The 21,533-nt window shown below is 48.7% G+C and overlaps 1 protein-coding gene across 8 annotated transcripts in view; it reads right to left on the bottom strand.

Annotated features, from left to right (window-relative positions):
* Nucleotides 1-21,533, bottom strand: part of LOC104360177 (H(+)/Cl(-) exchange transporter 5) — a 43,296-nt gene that overhangs the window by 9,751 nt on the left and 12,012 nt on the right. For 6 of the 8 annotated variants that reach the window (XM_042807271.1, XM_042807273.1, XM_042807267.1 and 3 more), the window contains 6 exons: nt 17,135-17,284; nt 5,631-5,782; nt 3,264-3,363; nt 1,615-1,799; nt 854-976; nt 126-332 (listed from right to left, as the gene is read on the bottom strand). In XM_042807271.1, the coding sequence (XP_042663205.1) occupies nt 126-332; nt 854-976; nt 1,615-1,799; nt 3,264-3,363; nt 5,631-5,782; nt 17,135-17,284 (917 nt within the window). Of the gene's footprint in view, nt 1-125; nt 333-853; nt 977-1,614; nt 1,800-3,263; nt 3,364-5,630; nt 5,783-11,352; nt 11,546-17,134; nt 17,285-20,115; nt 20,375-21,533 lie in introns of those variants that run through there. The other 2 variants (XM_042807270.1, XM_042807274.1) reach the window with 2 other exon arrangements.

Genomic DNA, 21,533 nt, shown 5'->3' with positions numbered 1-21,533 from the left:
AGTCACTTCCTAACCGAGGCGGGGTGCGGCAGCCAGGCACGCCGAGACCCCGCCGAGCCCCGGGCAAAGCACCAGACCCGCCGGCCGCCCCGCACCCCCTCGGCCGGTCCGGGGGCCCGCCGTACCTCCCGGCGCTTCGCTTCGTTCTTCCTGTACTTGGTGAAGAGGTGACACAAGATGTTTCCACAGCAGCAGGCGACGTGCACCAGGGGCCCCTCTTTGCCCAGGCTCAGCCCAGAGGACACCGCCAACACTAAGGTGATGGTTTTGATGATCAGCGTCCACTTGCCCAGGTAGCCTCTAATGATGAAACCACTTAAGATAGTTTTGATCTGGAAGTCAAGCACACAAAGCTCTACAGGCTTTCATTCAAGCCCTGGTCAGAGCTCCTGTTTTGCTAAGCGCTCCCAACCCTGCCCTCAACTTTCCCCTACAACAGCTCTCAGCCCCACCAGCTATCTAAAGTAACACGGAGACAGCGAAAACATCTCTGTGGGCAGAGGCAGAAAGAGCCAGCTGAGTCCTTCCTACAGGGCCACTATCCCTGCTGAAGAAAAATCTGAGGCTAGCTTTTGTAGCCTGTCTTTACACAGACAGCGTGGTTTTGTTCGTACCTCCTGCAGTAAATGCCAAAACATTTTAGTTTTTAAAGGATGGAGACTTCTAAAGCATGGAGACTTAAGTACTTGGCATGTTTCAGAAATAGTTTGGGGAAAAAAAAAACCCAACACATATATCAAGCCACCATCTAAAGTGCAAGAAACTAGCATTCCCTAGCAGGCACATGTGAGCTCTGGATGGTGGATCCCTATCCCACCCTAAAAAAACCCAACCCACTTTCATTCTCACTCACCTCTGGGATCCCTGAGCCACAGGCATAAGGAGCAAACCCCTTCACAAGTAACACAGCAAGGAGGGAGAATAACAAGGCCCAGATAACGTACATGAAGTAATTGAGAATATATGCAAAAGCCCCCTGAAATACAGAAAAAGTCACCCAAATTAGATTAATTCAACCGAGATGACATCAGACCTGTGCGCTAAAGCGAGCACACAGAAACACAGAGATATAACAACAGAAAGCAATCTCACATGCAGTTATGAGCCAAAACCAAAGAGAACTACGGCAAATCTGAGGTCTGGAGGACAAGTTGCCTTTGCTGGGTTGCGGGGATACAAACCAATCGCCTCTCCAAAGCTGTTACATAAAATAGCAAACGGGGTACACAAGTAGCCTGGTACCGGGGTGAGCGTTGTCCCAGTCGAGCGGGCGGCTCCGCTGGATAGAGCTGCCAGAAACACAAGACCTGAGCTCCCCCGGGCTTCCTCTAAAAGGTTCATGGGCAAAAATATCCTCCAAGCAGCAAGTCTCAGACACGCGATTAAAACACTGCACTTGGAATCGTGTCAGTTTGCGCCCCCCCATCCCCTCCGAGGACAACACAGAAGTAACTTGTTTATTTACACCCTCAGAAGACTCCCACGATGAATGTTAAACCACTGAACCACCTGGAGCTTGCATTTCTGGCATATACATCCAGGTCACTAGCAAGGGACGATACGGGCTGGGAAACGGGACATTCGGCACCAAAAACAGTTGTAGGCACACGTCACCTCTCCATGGCCCAGGATCAGCTGGGACCAGCTCTCCCACTCGGGACACTTGTCTCTGTCTGTAAAGGTTGTGTTGGATTTCCAGCAGCAGTGCTCATGGTTAAACCAGAAGCCTGCTAAACACACTCCTTCTTTCAAATCTGTCATCCAGTGGGCAGAAATGTCTATCAGACCTGCTAAGGAACCTAGTTTAAAGAGAAGGAAAAAAAAAAAAAAAAAAAAAAAAAAAAATTAAAATTTAAGAATTGTCTTACACAGACTCAAATATCTGAAGGTTACAGTCTGCCCTACTAATTTTTTCTGACTCACCTACCAACAAATAGAGCAGTAATGATATTTTTGCCTACAATTAACTTTTATTCTATAGAGAGCTAAACGGGAAGATTTGCTTAAGCATATATACTGAAAAGAGAACATCAGGAAACAAAGCATGCCTAATAATATTTCAAAGGCAGACCATCACAAACTGCATTCAAACCCATCCTACAGCACTAGAAATTAATTCTTCTCAATTACGCTGAAAGAGACACAGCAAGCAGTCTGAGAGGCAGAGGGGGACATACTGCATTTCTGGAGGGCACAGACAAACCGTGTCACCGGTCTCCAGGAGTTACACTGACAATGCTGAGACTGTGACAGGAATAACTCTGAGTTTGGAGAAAACATTTCCAATCCCAATTAAAAAAAAAAAAAAATATGAGGGGAAAGTCACAACTGTGCCAAGTGAAACAAAGCAAGTAGAAAGGCAGTACAGAAATTCAGATTTTAAGAGAGGAATCTTCATGTAATTCCTTATTTTTCTGTTAAGAATAACTCTTACAATCCCCAAAGACAAATGCTGCAATCAGCTCTCTTCTCAGCTAAAACGCCACATCAACACAGAGGCCAGGAACAGAGACCTCTGACCTGTGTGAGCAAGTGCTTGCACAAGCTCCAGAGGTAGCTACAAACATTCAGCAAATCTTCCAGTTAATGAGAAACTGGCTAGCAGCTTTCCTAGGTAAATATTAACACAAGATTTCGTTTCATTCCTTGTGATGAATGCTGAGCTGCTTTCTATCGGGAAGATCTGTAACCAGCCGATTTACTTCAGCTGCACTGGGTCCAAAGTTTGCTTCTGAAGTCATTTAAAAGGTCTCAGCCAGTCAAACTCTGGAAGAAGCCTGACTTCCCAAGAAACCCCTCTTGCTTTCTATATCTAAGTATAGAAGGGAGGAAAAAAAAAAAATTAATCTTGCTAGCAGTCCTTGGCATTAACCTCTCCAGTGTCATCAAAGAACATTCAGCAAAGATGATGTACTCTCCTCTGACCCAGCGTTTTGATCAGCTCTGCTTTGATCTTTTTTTTTATTTTTTCATTCTTGTTTCAGAGCTCAGTAGCAGCAGCAGATTCAGAGCAGCGTCCAGGACAGCTTTCAGTCTCAGTTCTGTGTCTGCGTATTTACACAAATACAGCCTCAAAGCATTTAAAAAATAATTCTCTCTAAATTGCAAGGCAGCAAGCAGAGCCACCAGTACCAGTGCAGCCCCTCGCACAGCCCTTGCTCCAGGGACAAACCTCCTGCTCCAGTGGTCTGCCAGGGTCTGAATCGCTACCGGTGCTGCAGTGCAGAACCAGGACTTCGTTTTAAATCAAGGTTTGCTCTTACCTGCCAACAACCCAATGAGAAGCATCAACAGCCAGCCAGAAAAGGCATCGCTCACGCTGTGTATCAGTGCCCAGGTGGACTCTTTACTTCTACTGGTGATCTAGAAAAGTTTTTTTCCGAAAGAAACGACAATCTGTTGAGACACTGATCTACTTTGGTGTAAATGCTCTAAAAACTACGTGGTGATGTCATTAGCGGAAGAGAGTCCCTAACATTCAAAACAACAGCTACCGTGACATATTCTGCTTTGAGGGGTGAGACAGAAAAAGTAACAGGCGGTGTCTGCTCCTACAGCTGGTGCAGTAAATGCAGCTCTGGGTAGGAGATGTACAAGAACAAGGATACTTCCCTCTTTCCCAGCAAAAAAAAAAAGAAAATATTCAAGTCACGCTTTCCTCCTAGGTGTCCTCTCCATTAAAAAAGACAAAATCCATCCCCTAATCTTTTAAAGCCATTACTTGTCAGTGATAGCAAGTTACCGACATCCTGATGCCACAAGCAAATCTGAACACTGAAGAAACGGTTCGAGCGCTTTGCCCCCAGCAACTTATCGATACCACCTCGTGGGTACCGATACCCACCAACTGGGAGAGCAAGCAGCAGCTGTCACCAGCATTTCCCAGCCTCCAGCTACTGCCCTGATGTCTGCAACACAAACCAGACGTTGCTCTGAGCGGCGGAGACCCTGCCAAGCGCTGCTCGGCCGCACACGAGGCAGGCCGCAGGTTTAATGCCACCGCAGAGGAACGGTCAGGCTGGGAACCAGGCTGTGCTGGTGGCACCGGGGAGGGGGACTCGACCCCATCCACGATGCCCCAGGAGGGTGAGCTCCCCCGGGGCTCTGGGCCTGGTCTGCCTGCGTCTGGCAGGGACGGCTGAAGCCTGTCAGTCTCACTGCTCTTGACAGGCGGACAAAAGGGTGACAGAACAGCTATTGTGTGTCCCGATTACCCCAGCTGCCTCTCCCAAGGGAAACATTCCAGTACACCACTATTACTGCCAGATAAAAAGGCACATTGATGCAAACAACTAATACTCCCTAAATGAGGAATAAATAAAGTAAGAATCCTTTCTGCCTGAATGAGCCTCATTTGTTTTTTTTCTCTGGATTTTTGTCTTTCAAACGCCACACTGATCATGACTGGAACCGCTACTGAATCAAAGCAGGGGTTGGGGTGGATGCCAAAACTATTTCCTTTATATTTCTTCTCATTGGACCAACCCTACACCTCTTTGGCCAGCAGTAATTCTGCCTTGACCTGATTTCAACTTCTTTCAATAAAGACAGAAGCGGTCTTTTTATGCAACAGCATCTCTGCAGATCGGAAATAGATCGTCCTGTTCCACACCAATGGCACCATCTTTGTCCACACATATCTGTGCACAGGGCACACAGGTGAGAAGTCTTTTGGGTTTGCACTCTTAATCCCTAGATGGGAACAGTATTTTTGGGCAGGAGGTAGTGGGGGCATGGAGCCCCTCCACTGGGTCTGTACTTGCTCAAGTCTGGGCATTATACTGTAGCGTGTGTACTCACACACTGAGCAGGGACCACTTTCAGTTTGTGCACTGTTGTTATGACACAAGTTGTTTTGACAGGCTCAGGGTAAAAAAAAAAAAAAAAAAAAAGAATATTTTGGCAAGCAAATAGACAAGTTGAGTTCAGTCATCACCCTACAAGAGTTCTGCCAGCAAAGGTCTCTGGTGAATCAGGAGCATGCTGGGGACTTTGGTACTTTATTAAAAGCATTCCTTGCTTTCTAAGCAGATTCCTTTAATTGCAGAGTGGTGAAATTCTGGGAATGGTTTGTGAAAGAATTGCACTTAGTTTTCTCAAAGATGCAGCACCAAAAATCTTCCAATAGAGAAAGCATAATTCACAAGTGCAATTGCATGAGCAAAAAACCAGCCTGGCTCTTTATCAATAAACGGGATCATGGGTGCTTAGATTCTTCCATTATAAACTGTGCAATAGCACGTTCTGCCAAATAATGCGTGCACCTTCCATGAGTAGGACTGCAGGTTTTGCTATGCTTCAGCCTCCAGCAAGTTTAACATGGCATAAGAAAATGTGCCATTAAGGCATTTAAGATGTGCATCAGAAATCCACAAAAGCTTTTTAAGCAAATAAAAGCCCTCGGAAGAGAAGCAGCAATTGATAAACTGCAACACGTTCAATTTAGTGTTCCTCTTCCTCAAAGTAAAGGTGCTGTGGAGAAGCTCTCAGTCCCCATCCTAAGGGCAATCCCTCCATCCTAGCTGTCTTTCCAGTAAGGCCCTCCCTAGTCTGGCAATCAGAATTAAATTAGCTTTAGCAAGTTAATTATTCTGCCTGCAGTGCCAGCAAGGAGTAGGAAGAAATTTTACCTCTCTGTGCCTGTCCCGGTCCCTGGACTTCTCTCGTACCCAATCTATAGTGTTAAAATCTTCGTACGTGCCCACACCAGGAAGAGGTTCCTCCAGGAAATCCATCATCGTGCTCGTGCCGTTCATCCCTCCTCCATTATATGAGGAAAATCCTGGTGGGGGGAGGAAGTGGGAAAATTGAGCATTGCTTAGTTTTCCCCTCTTTTTAGAAAATAACCCCAAACACACCACCAAAACACTAACTTAGGGGGGAAAAGCAGAGATTTCGGTGGAAGCAGAGCGCTAATGAGCTGTTCCTTGAGCTCAATACCCCAAGCAAGCCTCCCAGGGATGACCTGTTCAGCACGGGTACACCCTTCCCCAGCTCAGCAGTTGACACAGAGATGAGGTTGTTCCTGGAAACAAGTGTCCAGGATCCAAAGTTAATCAACCCTAGCATCTAGGCATTAACTTTTCCCTAAACCCAGGACTCGTCATGATGATATTTTGCCATTTGAGGAAAGCAGAGGGGAGAGGAGGAGGTGAATATTCGAGATTCCCCAGCAGAGCTGAAGGGAGTCCCGGGTGGATCCCGAGAAGATGAAAGCATAAAGAGCAGGAGGGCTACGTATGGGAGCAGGGAGACGAGGGAAGCCAAGCATCCGACCTCCCCATCGCTGGGGGGGTGGCCAGGAGGGCCTGGAAAGCAGAAAACAGTATCAAATTGGGTCTTGGGAAGACACCAAATCAGGGCTTGCAGCCTCCCTTCAGGTGAAACACTCAGTCAAACCACTCAGCCTTCTGTCAAACCTGCCCCAGCCCATGGAAAACGATGCTTAGTGTGGATGCACGCTCCCAAAGTTTGGTCACAGGAGTCTCTTCCGTTAGGAGACTGAACACAGACCAAGCGCGTGTGGCAGGGTAACGTGAGGGCCTACAGAACAGCAGTAATCTGCAGCGGCACGAGGGTTGCCCAGGTCCATCTGAAGACAACATACAAGCCATGCTCCCGAGAAAAGCCTCCGAAGTGTCATTCCCCCCAGTTCCACCACCCTCTGCCAAAAAAAGAAATCCATCAATCACAGAATTGTTGAACAACTGGGGCTGGAAGGGACCTTTAAAGTCCCGTGCAAGAAGTTTGAAGAAGGTGTTGAAACATAGGAGGGAAAACCAAAACAAAGGTCTTTTAAACCTTATCCAAGGAAGTCGATCAGTTTTCTTGACAGACTGACACAGAACAAGTTTTCCTGCTCAATTCTGCCCAAGCTTCATTCCTTTGCTTCTGCAAGCACCGAGGCCCCTGCTTCAAGACAACACCAACAGAATCCTTCAGTAGTAACTCCATATATTTTTCTTTCCATGAGACCAAATGCTGAAAGGGCAAAAATTGCCTGGGTTACTCCAAGCAACACTCTGTTAAATTTCAGTGGAGGTGAAAGGTGCCCTGCAGTCTATTATCCACTGTGCAAAAGCATCCTCAGAAAATCCAAGTGACACCACCTTATATACCAAATACTAGTTCTGAAACTCCCTTAAGAAGCCTTTCGTGTTACTCTCACTCCCAAAGGCACTCTCTACATCCCTAACACCCCCTGAACTAAGATTATACCTGCTACAGTGCTATCTGGGGTTGGCTGGGGATTTTTTTCCACTTCTAAAAACTAAAACCACGCTAAAAGGAAATCACCCAAACCAGGAAGGGCTGACAATCAATCCCCTCGTTCTCAGGACTGGAGCCATTCTGCACAGCAGCGCTCTCGCGCTGATCCACACCAAGCCCAGGTGAAGAACAGCTTTTCTGCTACAAGCCAACTGGAGACAGAACAGTCAGTTTTCTACCTGAAGCCTGGCTGATTACGAAAGCACATTCTGGAGTTGTCTGATACCCGCTGAGCTACACAGGCGCCTTCGACGGGCTCAGCCGCCACTATTTGACTTCGAGGCCCCTCCAAGGAGCCAGCAGCAACCTACCAGACTACCTGCTGTGCCCCCTTCTGCTTAAGGAATGGAGCAGGAGCAAAGGATGCAACCAGTGCATGTGAAGGAGGGAAGGATGCACCCGATAACCCCTCCTTTTCCACCTACAGCCTGCCTCCACCTTCTGCCTCTGGGAAGGCCGCGCGGCAGCGGGATGCAGTCGGCGCACTCTGCATTTGGAGGGGGCAGAGAACGGAGCTGCACAGCCACAGGGATTTGCACAGATGAATTCTCTGACATCTCAGCTCTGAAAGCCTTTTAAAACAGTCTTGTACAACATATATTGATGGTTGGAAAAGAGGAATAAGGCGCTGTCAGCCGGCTAACATGCAAGTTGAGCAATCCCAGTAAGTGGTTGTGAGCCAGGAGCAAACCAAAGGGAAGCGGAGTACAGAAAATCTGTGAGATTCAGTAAGAAACTGAAGTCCTCAGTAGCCCATTTCTCACCTGAGTTGGGAACCCCAGCCTTAAATTATCACAAATCATTCACATGGCAGTCCTCAGCACATCAAAGCCACTTATACCCCCTATGCTCCACAGAGCAAGCGGGAGTTCACATACTCCCAGTAATCCATACTAGTAGAACATAAACCATGCGTGTTCCTCCTCCAGCAATATGCTGCTACAAGAAGCTTCCAAGGCCGTACACATGGAGACACAGGTAGGGGGGCTGGTTTTTCAGACCTGGACAGGAGAGTAAATCTAATCCTGGTTCTGTAAGGCACAAAGCATTTACAGTCATCCAGAAGAAAGAAAAAAAAAAAAAAAAGATGCAAAACCCCAAATCCAGTCAAAATTGAAAGGTGGTGGGGAAGGGAAGTATTACACTCTTCTACAGAAGGATAATATTTAATATTTCATTTAGCATATTCAGGTTGTAGATACCACCAGCGCAAAAATATCTTCAGATGAGGAGAAGTAAGAAATTCAAAACAATTGCTCTCTACCCCATCATCTAAAAGCAAGAGAGAAGAGAGGGGGAAAAAAGACCGATGATGTCTTCCCAAGCCCATTTCCCAGATTGGCACAGCTGCCTCTTAACAGAGGAAAAGCTTCAGGAAAACAAGATGAGTCATGTAGCAAAACTGACAACTACTACAAAATAACCCACTTAAAGGCTCCTTCCTTCATCTTGGACAAAAAAAAGGTTAACTCAAGTTCTCCAGAGTTCTTCCCAAGAGGTGAGAGTACAGACTGTGAGCCCCACCTGCCCGACTTGCCCTGTAAATGGGGCACATTTGAGAGCCTCGAGGAATTTTTCTGTTTTTAACGACGTTTTTGCACTTACGAGGCCAACAGCTTGGAAACACACAAACTAGCATCAACGCTTTCAGACACCTCCCCGTTCAAATATCCCCACTGGAAATCCCAAGCACTGTTCCACAAATCTGATGGACCATAACCTCCTTGAATAAATCACCCTAATAACAGCAGCCAGCTGGGTTCAGCATGTACAGCGCTGAGAGCCACAGCTCCTCCTGCAAGCCTGCTTACCTGCGTAACGCGGTCGGGATGAGAGCTGCCCCACAGCCTCTCAAGGGGACGAACAGCAGCTATCTGATATAGGGGACCAGGCGAGGCCTCATCCCAGTCAACCACAGCTCAGACAAGTCACACCTAGAGTTCAGAGCTGCAGATCTTCACAGCCGGGGACGCGGAGACCGTCACTGCAGCGGAACGACTGAGCCGGGCAGGCAAGCCAGGGCCGGACCCAGCACCTCAGCTGGATGGTGGCACCGGGCCCCGAGCATGCCACTACCTCCCAGACCCCACCACACCCCAACGCCCATCGGGGCCACTCTCTGGCCTACCAGGCCTTCTCATCACAGTCACCAGATTGCTCACCTGGGTCCAGTTCCCATTTCCAGGGCGTCCGCCCCCACACCACCTTACAGTGGGTTTTTAACATCCTTGCTTAGATAGCAGCTGCTTTTCTGGAAAAGTTGAAATATAAATTTGGGGGCGGGGGGGGTGGTTACTGACTGTCAGTAACAGCATTATGGAAAGCCAGCACCCAGCCACACATTCGTTTTAGCTCTGTCCCCCCAGACAAGGGAACCACCACGGCCGCATCGCTTTTACAGCGGTTTCAGACAGAGGTGACGAGGTGGTGTGGGAGGGGGCTGCAGCTCTGCTGAGTGTGGGTGACGGGTTTCTACCGAGCCCAGGGATGCAAAAGACAACACCGAGTCTATCTTGAGAAACAGAAGATGAACGACTATCTCCTGCACACTCGCCTCTCAGAGCCAAGCAGCCCAGCCAGAGGAGCTTGCTTTTGTTTCTACAGGAATGACCAACTCTTCTAGAAAAGTGCAACAATTCCTGTCTCCATGCTGCAGACAGCAGGCTTTCACTGTCTAATTTTATTTCAGCACACCTAGCGCAGTCTTTCCTATAGATAAAAAGATACAGTTGTACTAAAAAAAAAAAAAAAAAAAAGGATTAATAAAGCAGTGCTGGACCTAGCTAACAGACTACTCTGAGAAGTATTTTCTGCAAGAAGGTGACATCAGGGTCATTCCTTGCTCACTCTTCTGGAATAACCGCTCGGACCAGCGACTTTTAGCTGCCCTGGGAACACTCTCCCAGCTCAGAGCTGCCACAGAGCGACACGAACAAAAGCCTGAGGGCACAGAGTCAGGAGGCAGCCCTGCCTGGGGAGGCGAGAGGGGCTGCAGGTCAGCGCGTCCTCAGCAGCGCCCCGATGCACAGCACCGACTGTGCCGTCGGTACCAGCCTGCACGAGCCCATCCACGCCACGACCAGCAGCCACGCAGGGGCCGTCACGACAAGGTGAAGCACAGAAGGGATGCTCTGACCTGCCTTCCAGGCACGGGACCAGCCAGGTCCACTCTGGGGACTGATCCTGCTCTCCAGGCACAGCCCCCTTCAGCCCGGCCTGCTGCCCCTCGCGCACCAGGGTTTATAGCACAGAAGCAGAACCCCAAAGTCTCCGGCCATACACAGCAATTTCACAGCCCTGCCAGCAGATAAGCTGTTCGTTTAAGAGGAGATAATGAGAAAATGTCCTTATAATTTTTCCAGGAGTAATACTGAACTATAAAATGGCTGACAGCCATAAATATTTATCAAGATCATACTGCCTGCCTCAGCTTGTTGCAAACCAAGGATCCTAGGATAACCAGATAGGAATAAAGGAAGAAAACGAGCTCAATAATGCCTTGCCAAAACACAATCAAGGTGATCGTACAGGTCTCCGCAGAGATCTCTAAATCGGTATTTAACGCCTGGAGACAGCAAGTTAAACGAGACCCCGTTAGAGAAGTACAGTTCATTTTTTTAAACAGAGATTTGTTAGCGTTTTGATCACCTCTCCTCCCCAAAATGGGTTAACGCTCTACTTTGGAGAGTCTGCCTGGCTTAAAAAAAAAAGAAGGCAATGTTTGTTAAAGTTACAGGCATCTGTCATTTGCAGCACAGCAAACCCACAGGGCTTTATTAATTGTCCTGCCAGCACAGCAAGACAACAGCAACAGCACCTGGGAGAGGTTTGCCTCCACACCGCATCCCTTGCTTTAGCAAATCTGGAAAAAAGAAAGGGGTTTGCAGACAAAAGGGAGACTGGCGGTAAACAACCAACCATTACACAGCAGAAATCCCACAGACCACCCCGGCTGCTCGCCCTGCCCAACCAACCCCTCCATCCGAGCGGCGGAGCAGTTTGCTGCCCCGCAGCCTCCGCAGCCGCACACACGTTCCCCCTTGGCTCCCGTCCCCTTCTTCCTCCCTGGCCGGGGTTCCTCACCCTCGCTCAGCCACTCCTCCTCCCGCGGGAGCACCTCCGGGGGCCCGTCCGTCCCATGGCCGCACGGGTCGCGGGACGGCGAGCGCTTTTTTTCGTCTCACAGCCGCACTCGCTGCATCCCTTTCCGTTTGGACTTGGCCAAAGAGGAGCCCGCAGCAGCGCTGGGCCCTCCCTGCACGCCTGGCGTGGCGTCACCGGCGGCCGTCACATGAGCCAGCCCTTGCACCTCGCTGGGATGGGGAGAGGTTCACTCACGGGCAAGGGCAGAGGGAGCTGGCTACGGCCAGGGAGCGTGACGCCCCACGCACCCCGACGCTGCGAGCGGGGCCGCTCAGGGCATTTCATCTGGCAGAATACACTCCCCGGGGGACAAAAATCCATCCGAGCGCCGTGCTGCACAGACTCGGTGCCGCAGACAGCTGACGCTGCGCAAGGGCTTTAAGTCGGAGCATCACTCGTGGCTAGCGCTGTTTGCTCGCCTAAGCACTGCCAAGTCAGGCAGGTTAAAGCTGCTCACTCAGACCTCCAGACCCCCCCTTTGCCCCCCCACCCCGGTCCAGCCCCAAAGATCTGGCAAACCCGGCACTGAACCACCTCACCCACGGTCCATCTGTGGGGGGACGGCCCCGACGCGAGCCCCCAGTTAACCACGTCAGACCAGTGAGGCTCTGCAGTCCGGGACAGTCCCTGCTCTGCACCTGCACGTTTCCAGAGGTCTGGACCAGGTCAAGCTTCAGCACAGGAAAACACAGAATCACTGGAGTTCCCTGTCGCTGGTGGGGCAGTTAGAGGTGGACTGGAAAAACCCTTTCTTTTCCCACCTAGCTGACGCTTTGCTGAAGAGCTAGTAGCTGTGCTCTTTGCTCACTGTCTTCCCAGGAGGCAGGCAGGCATGGAATTTTTCTTTTGTCCTCTCTGCACAGGCAATACTTCAGAGCGCTTCCCCCAACCCCGCAGGGGCCCCAGGAGCACTCTTTATCTTGCCATTCAATGCACATAAGAGCTCAAAGGGGCTGGTGATTAAGTTCTCCCGGCTCCAATTTGCTAGTGATAGCTTGTCATTTCAACATTGTCTGGCAAGGCTGAAATACTACACCCTAGCAACTTGGGTCTCACCCGATATGCAGGCCCGAGGCTGCTCTGGCAACCATGGGTTTCAGTCTGGAGGTCAAGGAGGAAGGTGGGTAAAGAAAAAAAGCAAGGGGAGACATCTCCCAGCTCAGGGATCCGTCTCAGAGGCTGGCCCTTCAGCACTTCTAACGGGTGGGTCAAATAGCCTAACCCGCCAGAGGTGCAGCAGCTGAGTGAAATCCACTGGCTAGCAAACCAAGGAAAGAGATTTAATCCCTCTGAGAACAGCAGCCAGCTGGCCATCCCCAGTATTGGAGCCAGCTACACCACCTGCCCCCACTGCGCAGAGCAAGTACTTCTGGAGAGCACAGGCAAGGGCAGGGCTAGTGTAGTGGATAAAACCAAAAATCTACCTGAAACCAAGCTTCATTAACCCCCCTGCACTTCTGGGTTTTATTTGTTGCCATTGCAATTCTCAATTCTTGACCTTAGACCTTAAAGGGAAAAAAAACCTTCCTAAATCCTAAAGCAAAAAGGAGACCTTCCAGCCATTGAACCATTTTTAAATCCTCCTCTGAAAGAAGTGGGGCACCCAGCCCTGCCTTTGCTCCCTGCAATTTCAAGTACATCCAGAGACTACCATGATGCCCAGGCCGCACCACCTCAATGAGCGGAGAAAGGGCCGACAAAAGAAAGCACAAAATAAGCCAGCATCACTGCCTGACTCGTACACCCAACCAGGACTACTTTAACCTGTTCAGAGGAAGCCATTTGTATTTTAATAGTTTTCAAAAGGGAGATCAAGGAATTAGAAATCAGTTCAACTTACCCTCATAACAAACCACTTGAGGGAAGCAAGCCCTCATCTACAAGGTATTACTTGGTAAGGCAGCTGTTCCAACAGGTTTTACTACAGGAATCAGGCCTTGTAAATCTTACATTTCTTCCAAAAAAAAAAAAAAAAAAAATCAGCAGGACTGCAGATATAATCTAACTGACCATGTATTTGGGTATCCATGAAACTTTGGACAGAATTTTCTTTAGAAGCTCTTAAGCAAATTAAGCTCTTGAGAAGTAGCAGGGAAAGTTTTCTCACAGAAAAGCAACTGGCTGAAGACAGAAGATGTTAAAGGCACAAATTTCTGGTTTTGAAGCAGGATGAAGGCAACGGGAGAATCCCACTCATTTGTGCTACTTTTGGACTATTCAATACATTTGTAAGTGGTCTGGAAAAGTGGTGCCTGCACTTACAGTAACTTGTGCTGGGTAACCAGCACCTCCTCGGCTGGCTTTGAAGGACTGCAGCTGGACTACATGAGAACAGAAGAAACTCAATGCCAACAAAGCAAGGGAGGGGGAAGAGACAACTGTAAACAACGTCATGCTCCAAGTCAGCATGTCTGACTTAAAAATTCAAGTGTCTGCGGGTAATGCTCTGCAAGTCATTGCTCAATACCTGAGAACAGGCAACAAGGAAATAGCTTTAAAAAAAAAAAAAAAATCCCTTAAGCAGAAAAGATTTACTGCTGTACACATACACCTTGAACATGACGTGTAGTTCTGGCCACCTTTACTGTGGCACAGGAAGGAGGTGATGCCAGCAAGATGAAACAACTTCTGGGAAGCACAACCGTAGCCTTAAGAAGCCTCATCCACTCCATCAACCCTTTGGTCAAGATTAAGATCTATGCTTTGACAACAATTTTGAGAAAGCACTGCTAAGATTCACTTGCTGCCTGCTGTAACACCCTTACCTTAGTACCAAGACTACAAGAAAATCTAGAAAAGTATCAGGGTACTCTGTAAAAAAGCCAAGTTTGATTCCCAAGCACAACCCAAGCAGGGGAGGGGGGAGAGGGGGGAAGGGAGGAAATCAAGGAAAGTCTTATCTGTTACCTTTTATTGATGAGATGCTGAAGTCCAAAGCAGAAAAGATAAGAGTGAGAGCATGTGCTACTCATAGTGAGTTTTCAGTAACACAAACAGCACAGCAGCAGGCGTGAAAAGCCACTGCAGGCATTTTGGCTGAATCATTTGGACCGAAACAAGCCTGAAGCACGCAGAATATCTACGTCTTGGCTCAAGCTCTTAAAGAGCTCCAGCCTTTGGGAGGCAGGTGCATTCTTGCAAATACTAGTTAGGAACAAAGTTTCATAGTCAGTCTAGATCCTACATGAAGGTATTTTTCACCACAAGCATCCTGTGCTCCAGGCAGCAGGCCAGGCTGGTGGCTCCCATCGGGGACCTGACAAAGGATGAAGTCCTGTCGCTCATTAGTCAAGGGCTCCTAAGGACAGCAAAGAGCAGCACCAGCTGCCAAATGCACTCCAGATTTACAAATCTACTGAGCAGTAGGTGACACTTCCTCCTCTGGTCACTTGACAGGATCTATAAGTTCCAATTGTGCCTGTTTTTTTTCAACTTGAGATGCCACCACTCTTTGCAGGAGAGTTTGCCAGACTTGGAGAAGGTGGTGAGAGAGGGCTGGGCTCTGGTTCCAAAAGGTGCCACTAACTCGTCCCCCCACCTGACAACACACCAGAGAGCAAAAGCAGCAGGTCCCAGCCAGAGCCTTGCAGCTGACTCCACCACGGGACAACCTCAGTTCCCACCCCTCCAGCTCCAGTCAAGCCTGGGCCACCACATCTTCAGGTTGAGCGCCTGGCACCCGAACATTTGCCAGCAAACATTTCCTGAAGTCAGAAGGGGAAATTCAGAGGGTGAACTGAAACCAGCGTTTGGGCAAGCAACCCTTTCCCCTTTTAAAATTTCCTCTTTTACTTCTGTGCCAACCCCGCCGCGGACTTAAGCATCTGCCACCGCGTTGAGGGCAGCCCCCCTGAAGCCCCACCACCATCACTCCAAGCCACACGTGCCAGCGGGGCAGACCCCTGCTTTTGCCACAGAAGTCACCGCAGGCCTTCAAATGCCCAGAGTGGAGATGGGAAAAGCCTATTTAATCAAGGAGAGAAACAACCAAGCGCTGTTTCAGGCCAACAGCAAAACTAAACCCAGCTCAAGTTACCCACTACTGCTTCTAAGCTTCACAGAATAATAAATTTCCTTACAAGAAGTTAAAGGATTCAGCTCCTTCTCTTTAAATATTGAACACGAGCACACATTTAACTTCAGACAGCTGATACCCCAATGGCTATAGAAAAAGCAGTTCTCACCCGCAGGTAAGACAATATGAATTTACAACTCCATTACCGGCATGCATAGTGTGCTTATTTCTATGTACCTAATTCTGCACATGCTAGTATTTAACAGATCTTCAGAAGTAAATTCGGTCACAAGTCATTATTTCAAGCTCTGTGTGAGGAGCTTTGAAGTACCAGCCGCCCTCCTTTGCGTTAGAACCCAGGAAACACCACACTCAGGACGTGAATCTTGCACACATTGCCAGGGTTTTTTAACCACAAACCAATGCTTATCACTCAGAGTTAATGCAACTGCTACAAAAACAGTGATCCTTCCTCCGCTTGAGCCTGAAAGCAGTGAGAGTGACCAAGCCATGTAGAAAACAATGACATGCTCCTTATAGGGCCTCCAGCAGCAGAGGAGCTGGTCGTTTCAGCTACTGATAGGCAATGTTTGAGAAAGTCTGTCTTCATCTGCACTACCTAGAGGCAGACCACATAGCTGAGAAGCAAAACAGAAGTACCTCTTTAATTTCTGCCCTACGGAGAAGAGGACGAGGTTTATGGGAAGTCACAGAGACTTGCAGTCTGTTGTCCAAAATTAAGGATTTTTGCTTTTAGACTAGCTTATAATTCACAGAAGACAAAAATGAGGCCGCTCTGGCTGATCTAGTGCCAAAGCTCAGCAAAACCACGCCGATTCCTCTTCCCCCCCCCCACCCCCCATTAATTCCACCACCTCAGGCTCAGACCAGAAGAGGCAGCCACAGACCCTCTCTGGACAGAGGAGTGGTGGCAGGGGAAGCCAAGTGTCACGGACTGCGTGCAAGCCCAGCACCACACCCCTCTGTGCCCTTCCATTTAAAGATCCTCTCCACAATGGACAACCTTTAAAATCATAGGTAAAGAAGAAGGGAAGGGGAGAGGAGGGGAGAGTCCCTGCTCATATCACAAACCCCTAAGAATCGCTCCGCACTGTCATCCCTGCCCATCACACCCACAACACCTCCCTCGTGGCACGGCCAGCTCTTCCCTACAGCAGCTACCTCGGAAAACTCTGGAAGGGACCATCCAGAAGCCCTAAAAGCAAAGTGGTGGGAGAGGATATGCTACATTTAATAGCAAAGTGACCACACAGACAGCTAAGAGAGCAGCTTTCCCCTCTGGCAGGTTGCTGGATGCACACAGGCCAAGATCAGGCAGCTCGGTTGCTGAGGACAGACAAGCAGCACCTCCCCATCGCAACAAAGTCACTCACACGCTTCCTGCAATTGCTGTTTATTTTAAGGAGATTTTCTATTTTGCAGGGAGCACACGCCTCCCACCAGCCTCCGTTACAAAGCAATGCTGGGAGCCAAATGTGGCACGTGAGCAAGCGTTCAGCTGTTCTGCAGAAGCCTATTCAGGGACGCAATGCAGTGCAGAATCCTGCAAACTATTTACATTGAGGCGGTGAAATGCAAGACCCGGCCAAGGCAGAGGTCAGTGGGCCCCACACGGAAAATATGAACGTGAAATCCTACCGAAAGTCATTATGAGAAACAGAAAGAGGAGAGATGCATGGGCATTACCTCCCATCTCCCTGTCGAGTGGTGGGTCATCGTCTACCATCGAGAAGTCCAGAGACGCTCCTGCTATTTCCAGCATATCTTCATCACTTGTGCTGCTCTGGAAACTCCCCCGTCGATAGCCTTTCTGATCCATGGCCAGAGCTTCCAAACCTGGGAGCAAAGGGAAATTTTTTAAGAGCGCTAGCATGAAGATTGATTTTTCTAAGCCAGCTGGACTGACGCTTTGTCCTGAACACGACGAGGAGGCTGCACTGCTCTTCCCGTGTGAAGGAGAAATGCAGCGACACCACGTGAAATTTGGGCTAGAACAACACAGAACTGGACGTTCACAACTCCAAGCAAAGCTCTTGCACTACATTTCCTATTGCCACATGCCAGAAACAAACATCAAGTCCCAGTATGGCATCTGAACTCAACTGGAAAGACATACAAACACAGCAGCTTTAGGGTGCCCAGGTTCTTAAAAGAAAACGGGTTTAGAAAACTTTGCACGAGCTAAGCCCCACAGAGGAAAATCCTTCCCTAATAAGGGATCCTGCACACAGACCCTCTACTTCTCAGGCCACCGCCTGCTGGAAAAGGGCTCATGCTGGATTTTGAATAACCAGCTGCCAGCCACGAGACAGGTTTAATCAAGGCAATGAGACCAACAAACTGCAAGCAACCACCCCCAAAAAAACTATTAACAGCCCCTGCCTCAGCTGCACTGTCCCGTGTCACCCGCTGCCACGGCTCGCACTCAGGTGCATCAGAGCTCTGCTGGAGGTGGCACTGGGATCATTTTGAAAATTAAGCATCACATCAAGTCCACTATCTGAAAAACGTGCACAAGTTAACAATAACTGCCTTGACCATGATCTCAAACACAAGAGCAGCCTGAGTGCCTCAGATAACATTTTTCTCTATAGAAATCCAATTATATTTTTAAGTCCTTGGTCTAAAAAGCCTCTCATGGTACTTCCTTTTCCTCCTTTGTTTTTCCCACAAAGACTGTGAATCAATTTCTATCTGATCGTTACCAGACAGAGAAATTAGAAATCCACTCTAGCAGCAGGTAAAAAATGGCTCAGGTCAACACCACGTTAGACAAGGTGAGTGACATCCGCTAATGTATTTTTAAAATAATTTCTGCACATGCTCTCAATAGGTTGGTTTTTTTGATTTTTTTTTGGCCATTTCACCTCCCACAGTGTCCTTGTATTTAATCCTAGAGCACTGTGCAAAGCCCATCACAGGGGAAGGATCCTCACAGCAGAAATGCAGCTGTGATGCTCTCCAGATGTGCCAAGCTCACCTACCTGTCCTTCCCCAAGATGTAGGCAAACTATCAAAATAACCCAAGTGAATGACAACTCCTAACGAGCCACATGTGAAGCTGCAAAATGCAATCTGGAAGCGTGTTGTTAAACTTCATCAATAATCTTAATTAAGTGCCCTTAGCCTGCTGCCAGACCCAGCCATCTCAAGCAGCTGCCCGAGCCAGACCGACACAAGACCTGTTGTCTCTCTTCCTCTTCTCTAGGATGGCAGGGAAGCTACAAAAGCACAAACTCTGAAAACATAAACTAAATTGGAAAAGAAAAATGCAGGTCTCAGCCTCAAAAATAGCTCTTGCAATCTGAAAGCGGGAAGCTTCTCATCTTAATGAGAAGACAGGCCATGTTTGTTTTTCTCTTGAAAACATACTAATTTTTCAAGAGAATTATAGAGGAACCAACTATGCATCTCAGCCTTATTTCGGGAAGGGAAAAAGCCAGCCAGCATTTGCAAACAGTATGAATTACACACTCTGCAAAAAGCACTTCCTATTACAAAAAAAAAAAAAAAAAAAAAGCCACCACACCACACAAAAAAAAGTCTTGGCATTGTACAAAGTGACGCACTGGCCTCTTCGCTGAGCTTTGCTCTGTGGAACACAACGTTACTTAACTTTCAAGCCCTGTTTACTCATTAAACTGGAGCAGAATACACCAGTAAAGAAAGTGCTGAGCACTGGCCGGGGAGAACTGGGTGTTCGGGAAGGTACATGAGCTGCTGCATGCCGCCCGGCCAGCAGCAATGCTTTTAGCTCACTCTGAAAGCACAGAGGCAGCGCAGGCTGCCGTGCTCCACCAGCGTGCGTGGAGGACCGAAGGCAGGAGAAACTGCGGAATTCAAAGCTATTATTTCCCAGCTAACAATAAAAATAATTAAGTTTTATTAAAGTGTTGTGGTGCACCGCCGGTGAACTGCTTCCAGGGAGCACAGCTCCCAGCCCAGGAGGCAGGGATGGCCTGTTCACCCTGGCAGAGAACTAAAGAAACTCTGTGCTCGTGCGTCACAGGACTTGTCCGCAGCATAACATGGTTTTATAGGTATTTTCCTATAAGATTCTGCATGTGTGTGTGTATATATATATATATATATATATATATATATGTGGGAGGGGAGTTTCAAAATATGTCTGTATTCACATATTTGCTTTGCACAAAAAGCCTAAATTCACAGCCCTGCCAGAGGCAAAGTCCCTCAGCCCGACAGAAGGCTCAGCACTGTCAGGTCCCTGTTTGAAAGCTGGAGCAATGTCACCTCCTGCTCCCCCTAATCCATCCCCAAGTCATGTCTCATCTACAGCTTAAAAAAAAACAAAACCAAGCCAACCAGCACACCACCTTCCAGTCACAGCAGAGCCCAGGTAACACCCAGCATGTATGCAGCACAAAAGGGACACGGGAGATGGTAATTCAGCGCTCACTTCTCTCCCAAGTCCTGAAGCAGACCCTGGACATACAGGTTTAAGTCATTTTTCCTTACAAGAACGCTCCCTCTACGGGTGAGCAATGCCTCTCCAGGCTAAACCATGTGCACCAAAAAAAAAAAAAAAGACTGTTTTCTTGCTTATCTATGTTGTTAATTTACTGCAATACTTCATCAGGCAACGGCTGCTTCTTTCCTCCCGGGCCAGGTGCATGCCCGGGTCACCCCACAGCAGACGTACGTACCGAAAGGCTCCCGGTGCAGCCAATGCTGGCCTGAGCGAGAAGCCATCCTCCTCCTCCTCCAGCTGCTCCCGTTCACCACCTCTGCCTTTTGCAGTCCGTCCTGGTCTTTCCCATCGCGGTCAAGCAAAGGGAAGCAAAACCTGCCGGGGTCGGCCCCTGGATGCCTGGCAGTGACTCAGCTGACAGCGCTCGCCACCAGGAAGCCGGAGCGCCCCGCTGCCCGCCTGCAGAGCAAACCCGGCCCCAGCTCCGCCGGGGTGCTGGAGCCTCAGCCCTCGCAGCACTTCTCAGGCAACCCCCAGACGTTGCAGGCTCTCCTGCTTCGGCATCACCGGCACCCCCCAGCAAACCCGCTCGCCCAGCCCCACCGCGGTACCCGTCCCAGCCCCACCGCGCCCTCCCCGCTGCGCCCGGAGGAGCGGCGCGCAGCACCGCCGAGCCCCACCACCACGTTTGCCCCCCGCCAACCCCCCGGGGGGCTCGGAGCACCCCGCCCGGCACGCAGGTTCAATGCTTTCCAAGCCAGAGCGTGGTAAAAAAACCCCCGCGGCATTTTTTTTCGCCACCGTCGGGCGGGAGGTTTGGCTCCGGCTCCACCAAGACATCGCACCGAGAGACTGCAACTTAAAAAGGAGCGGGGAGTAATCCTGACCAGCCGCCCTCATCAGTCGTTGCTGCTGCAGGGGAAGGAGTGAGCTTACCACCTAGTGGTGCTTCATGTGAAAAAACAAAGCCCAGATCACAAGACTTTTTTTTTTTTTTTTCCCCCCAGAGATCAGCAAAATCTAAACTGAGCTTTGATAAGTTCAGGAGCTTCTTCCTCCCCATCCCCATGGCATCTCTTCACAGGCACATCCCTTCCCACAATTACCAGATCCAGTGGTACATGAATAAGAAAAAAAAAAATAGAATAAGCCAATTGTAACTAAAAAAAAAAAAACAAACAAACAAAAAAAAAAAAAAACAAAAAAAAAAAAACAGGAAAAAAAAAAAAAAAAACAAGGGAAAGGAGAGAAAAATATATCGTTTAGCCATCATGTCAATACTGCTGGTACCTGGCTGGGAGCCAGCAGAGCAAGACTTTCCTGCAACATAACCACTCCAGAGGCTCACTTTGTCATTAAAAAAAAAAAAAAAAAGAGGTGATTCCACAAGAGAGAAACCAGTGCACTGGTTAACTATGTGAGCTGGTTTGGATTTCGTCATATCCCAGTCCATGAAACACGTAACTCTGCCAGCCTGGCTCGATGTGCAGACTTCAAGTGAATTGCAAGAGGCTGGGCAATGATCTTAACAGAAAAACCCAAAACAACAACAAACCCAAAAAAAAACCATTGCAATTTCTTCTCTAACTGCTAAAAAAAAATCAAACCAGCATGCATACAAAGTTGGAGACAGCATTCTTGGAAGAGCTCCAA

The sequence above is a fragment of the Tyto alba genome, unplaced genomic scaffold (assembly GCF_018691265.1).
Source record: "Tyto alba isolate M040663 unplaced genomic scaffold, T.alba_DEE_v4.0 Super-Scaffold_5, whole genome shotgun sequence".
Lineage (NCBI taxonomy): Eukaryota > Metazoa > Chordata > Aves > Strigiformes > Tytonidae > Tyto > Tyto alba.
This window is presented reverse-complemented; position numbering and strand designations above follow the sequence as displayed.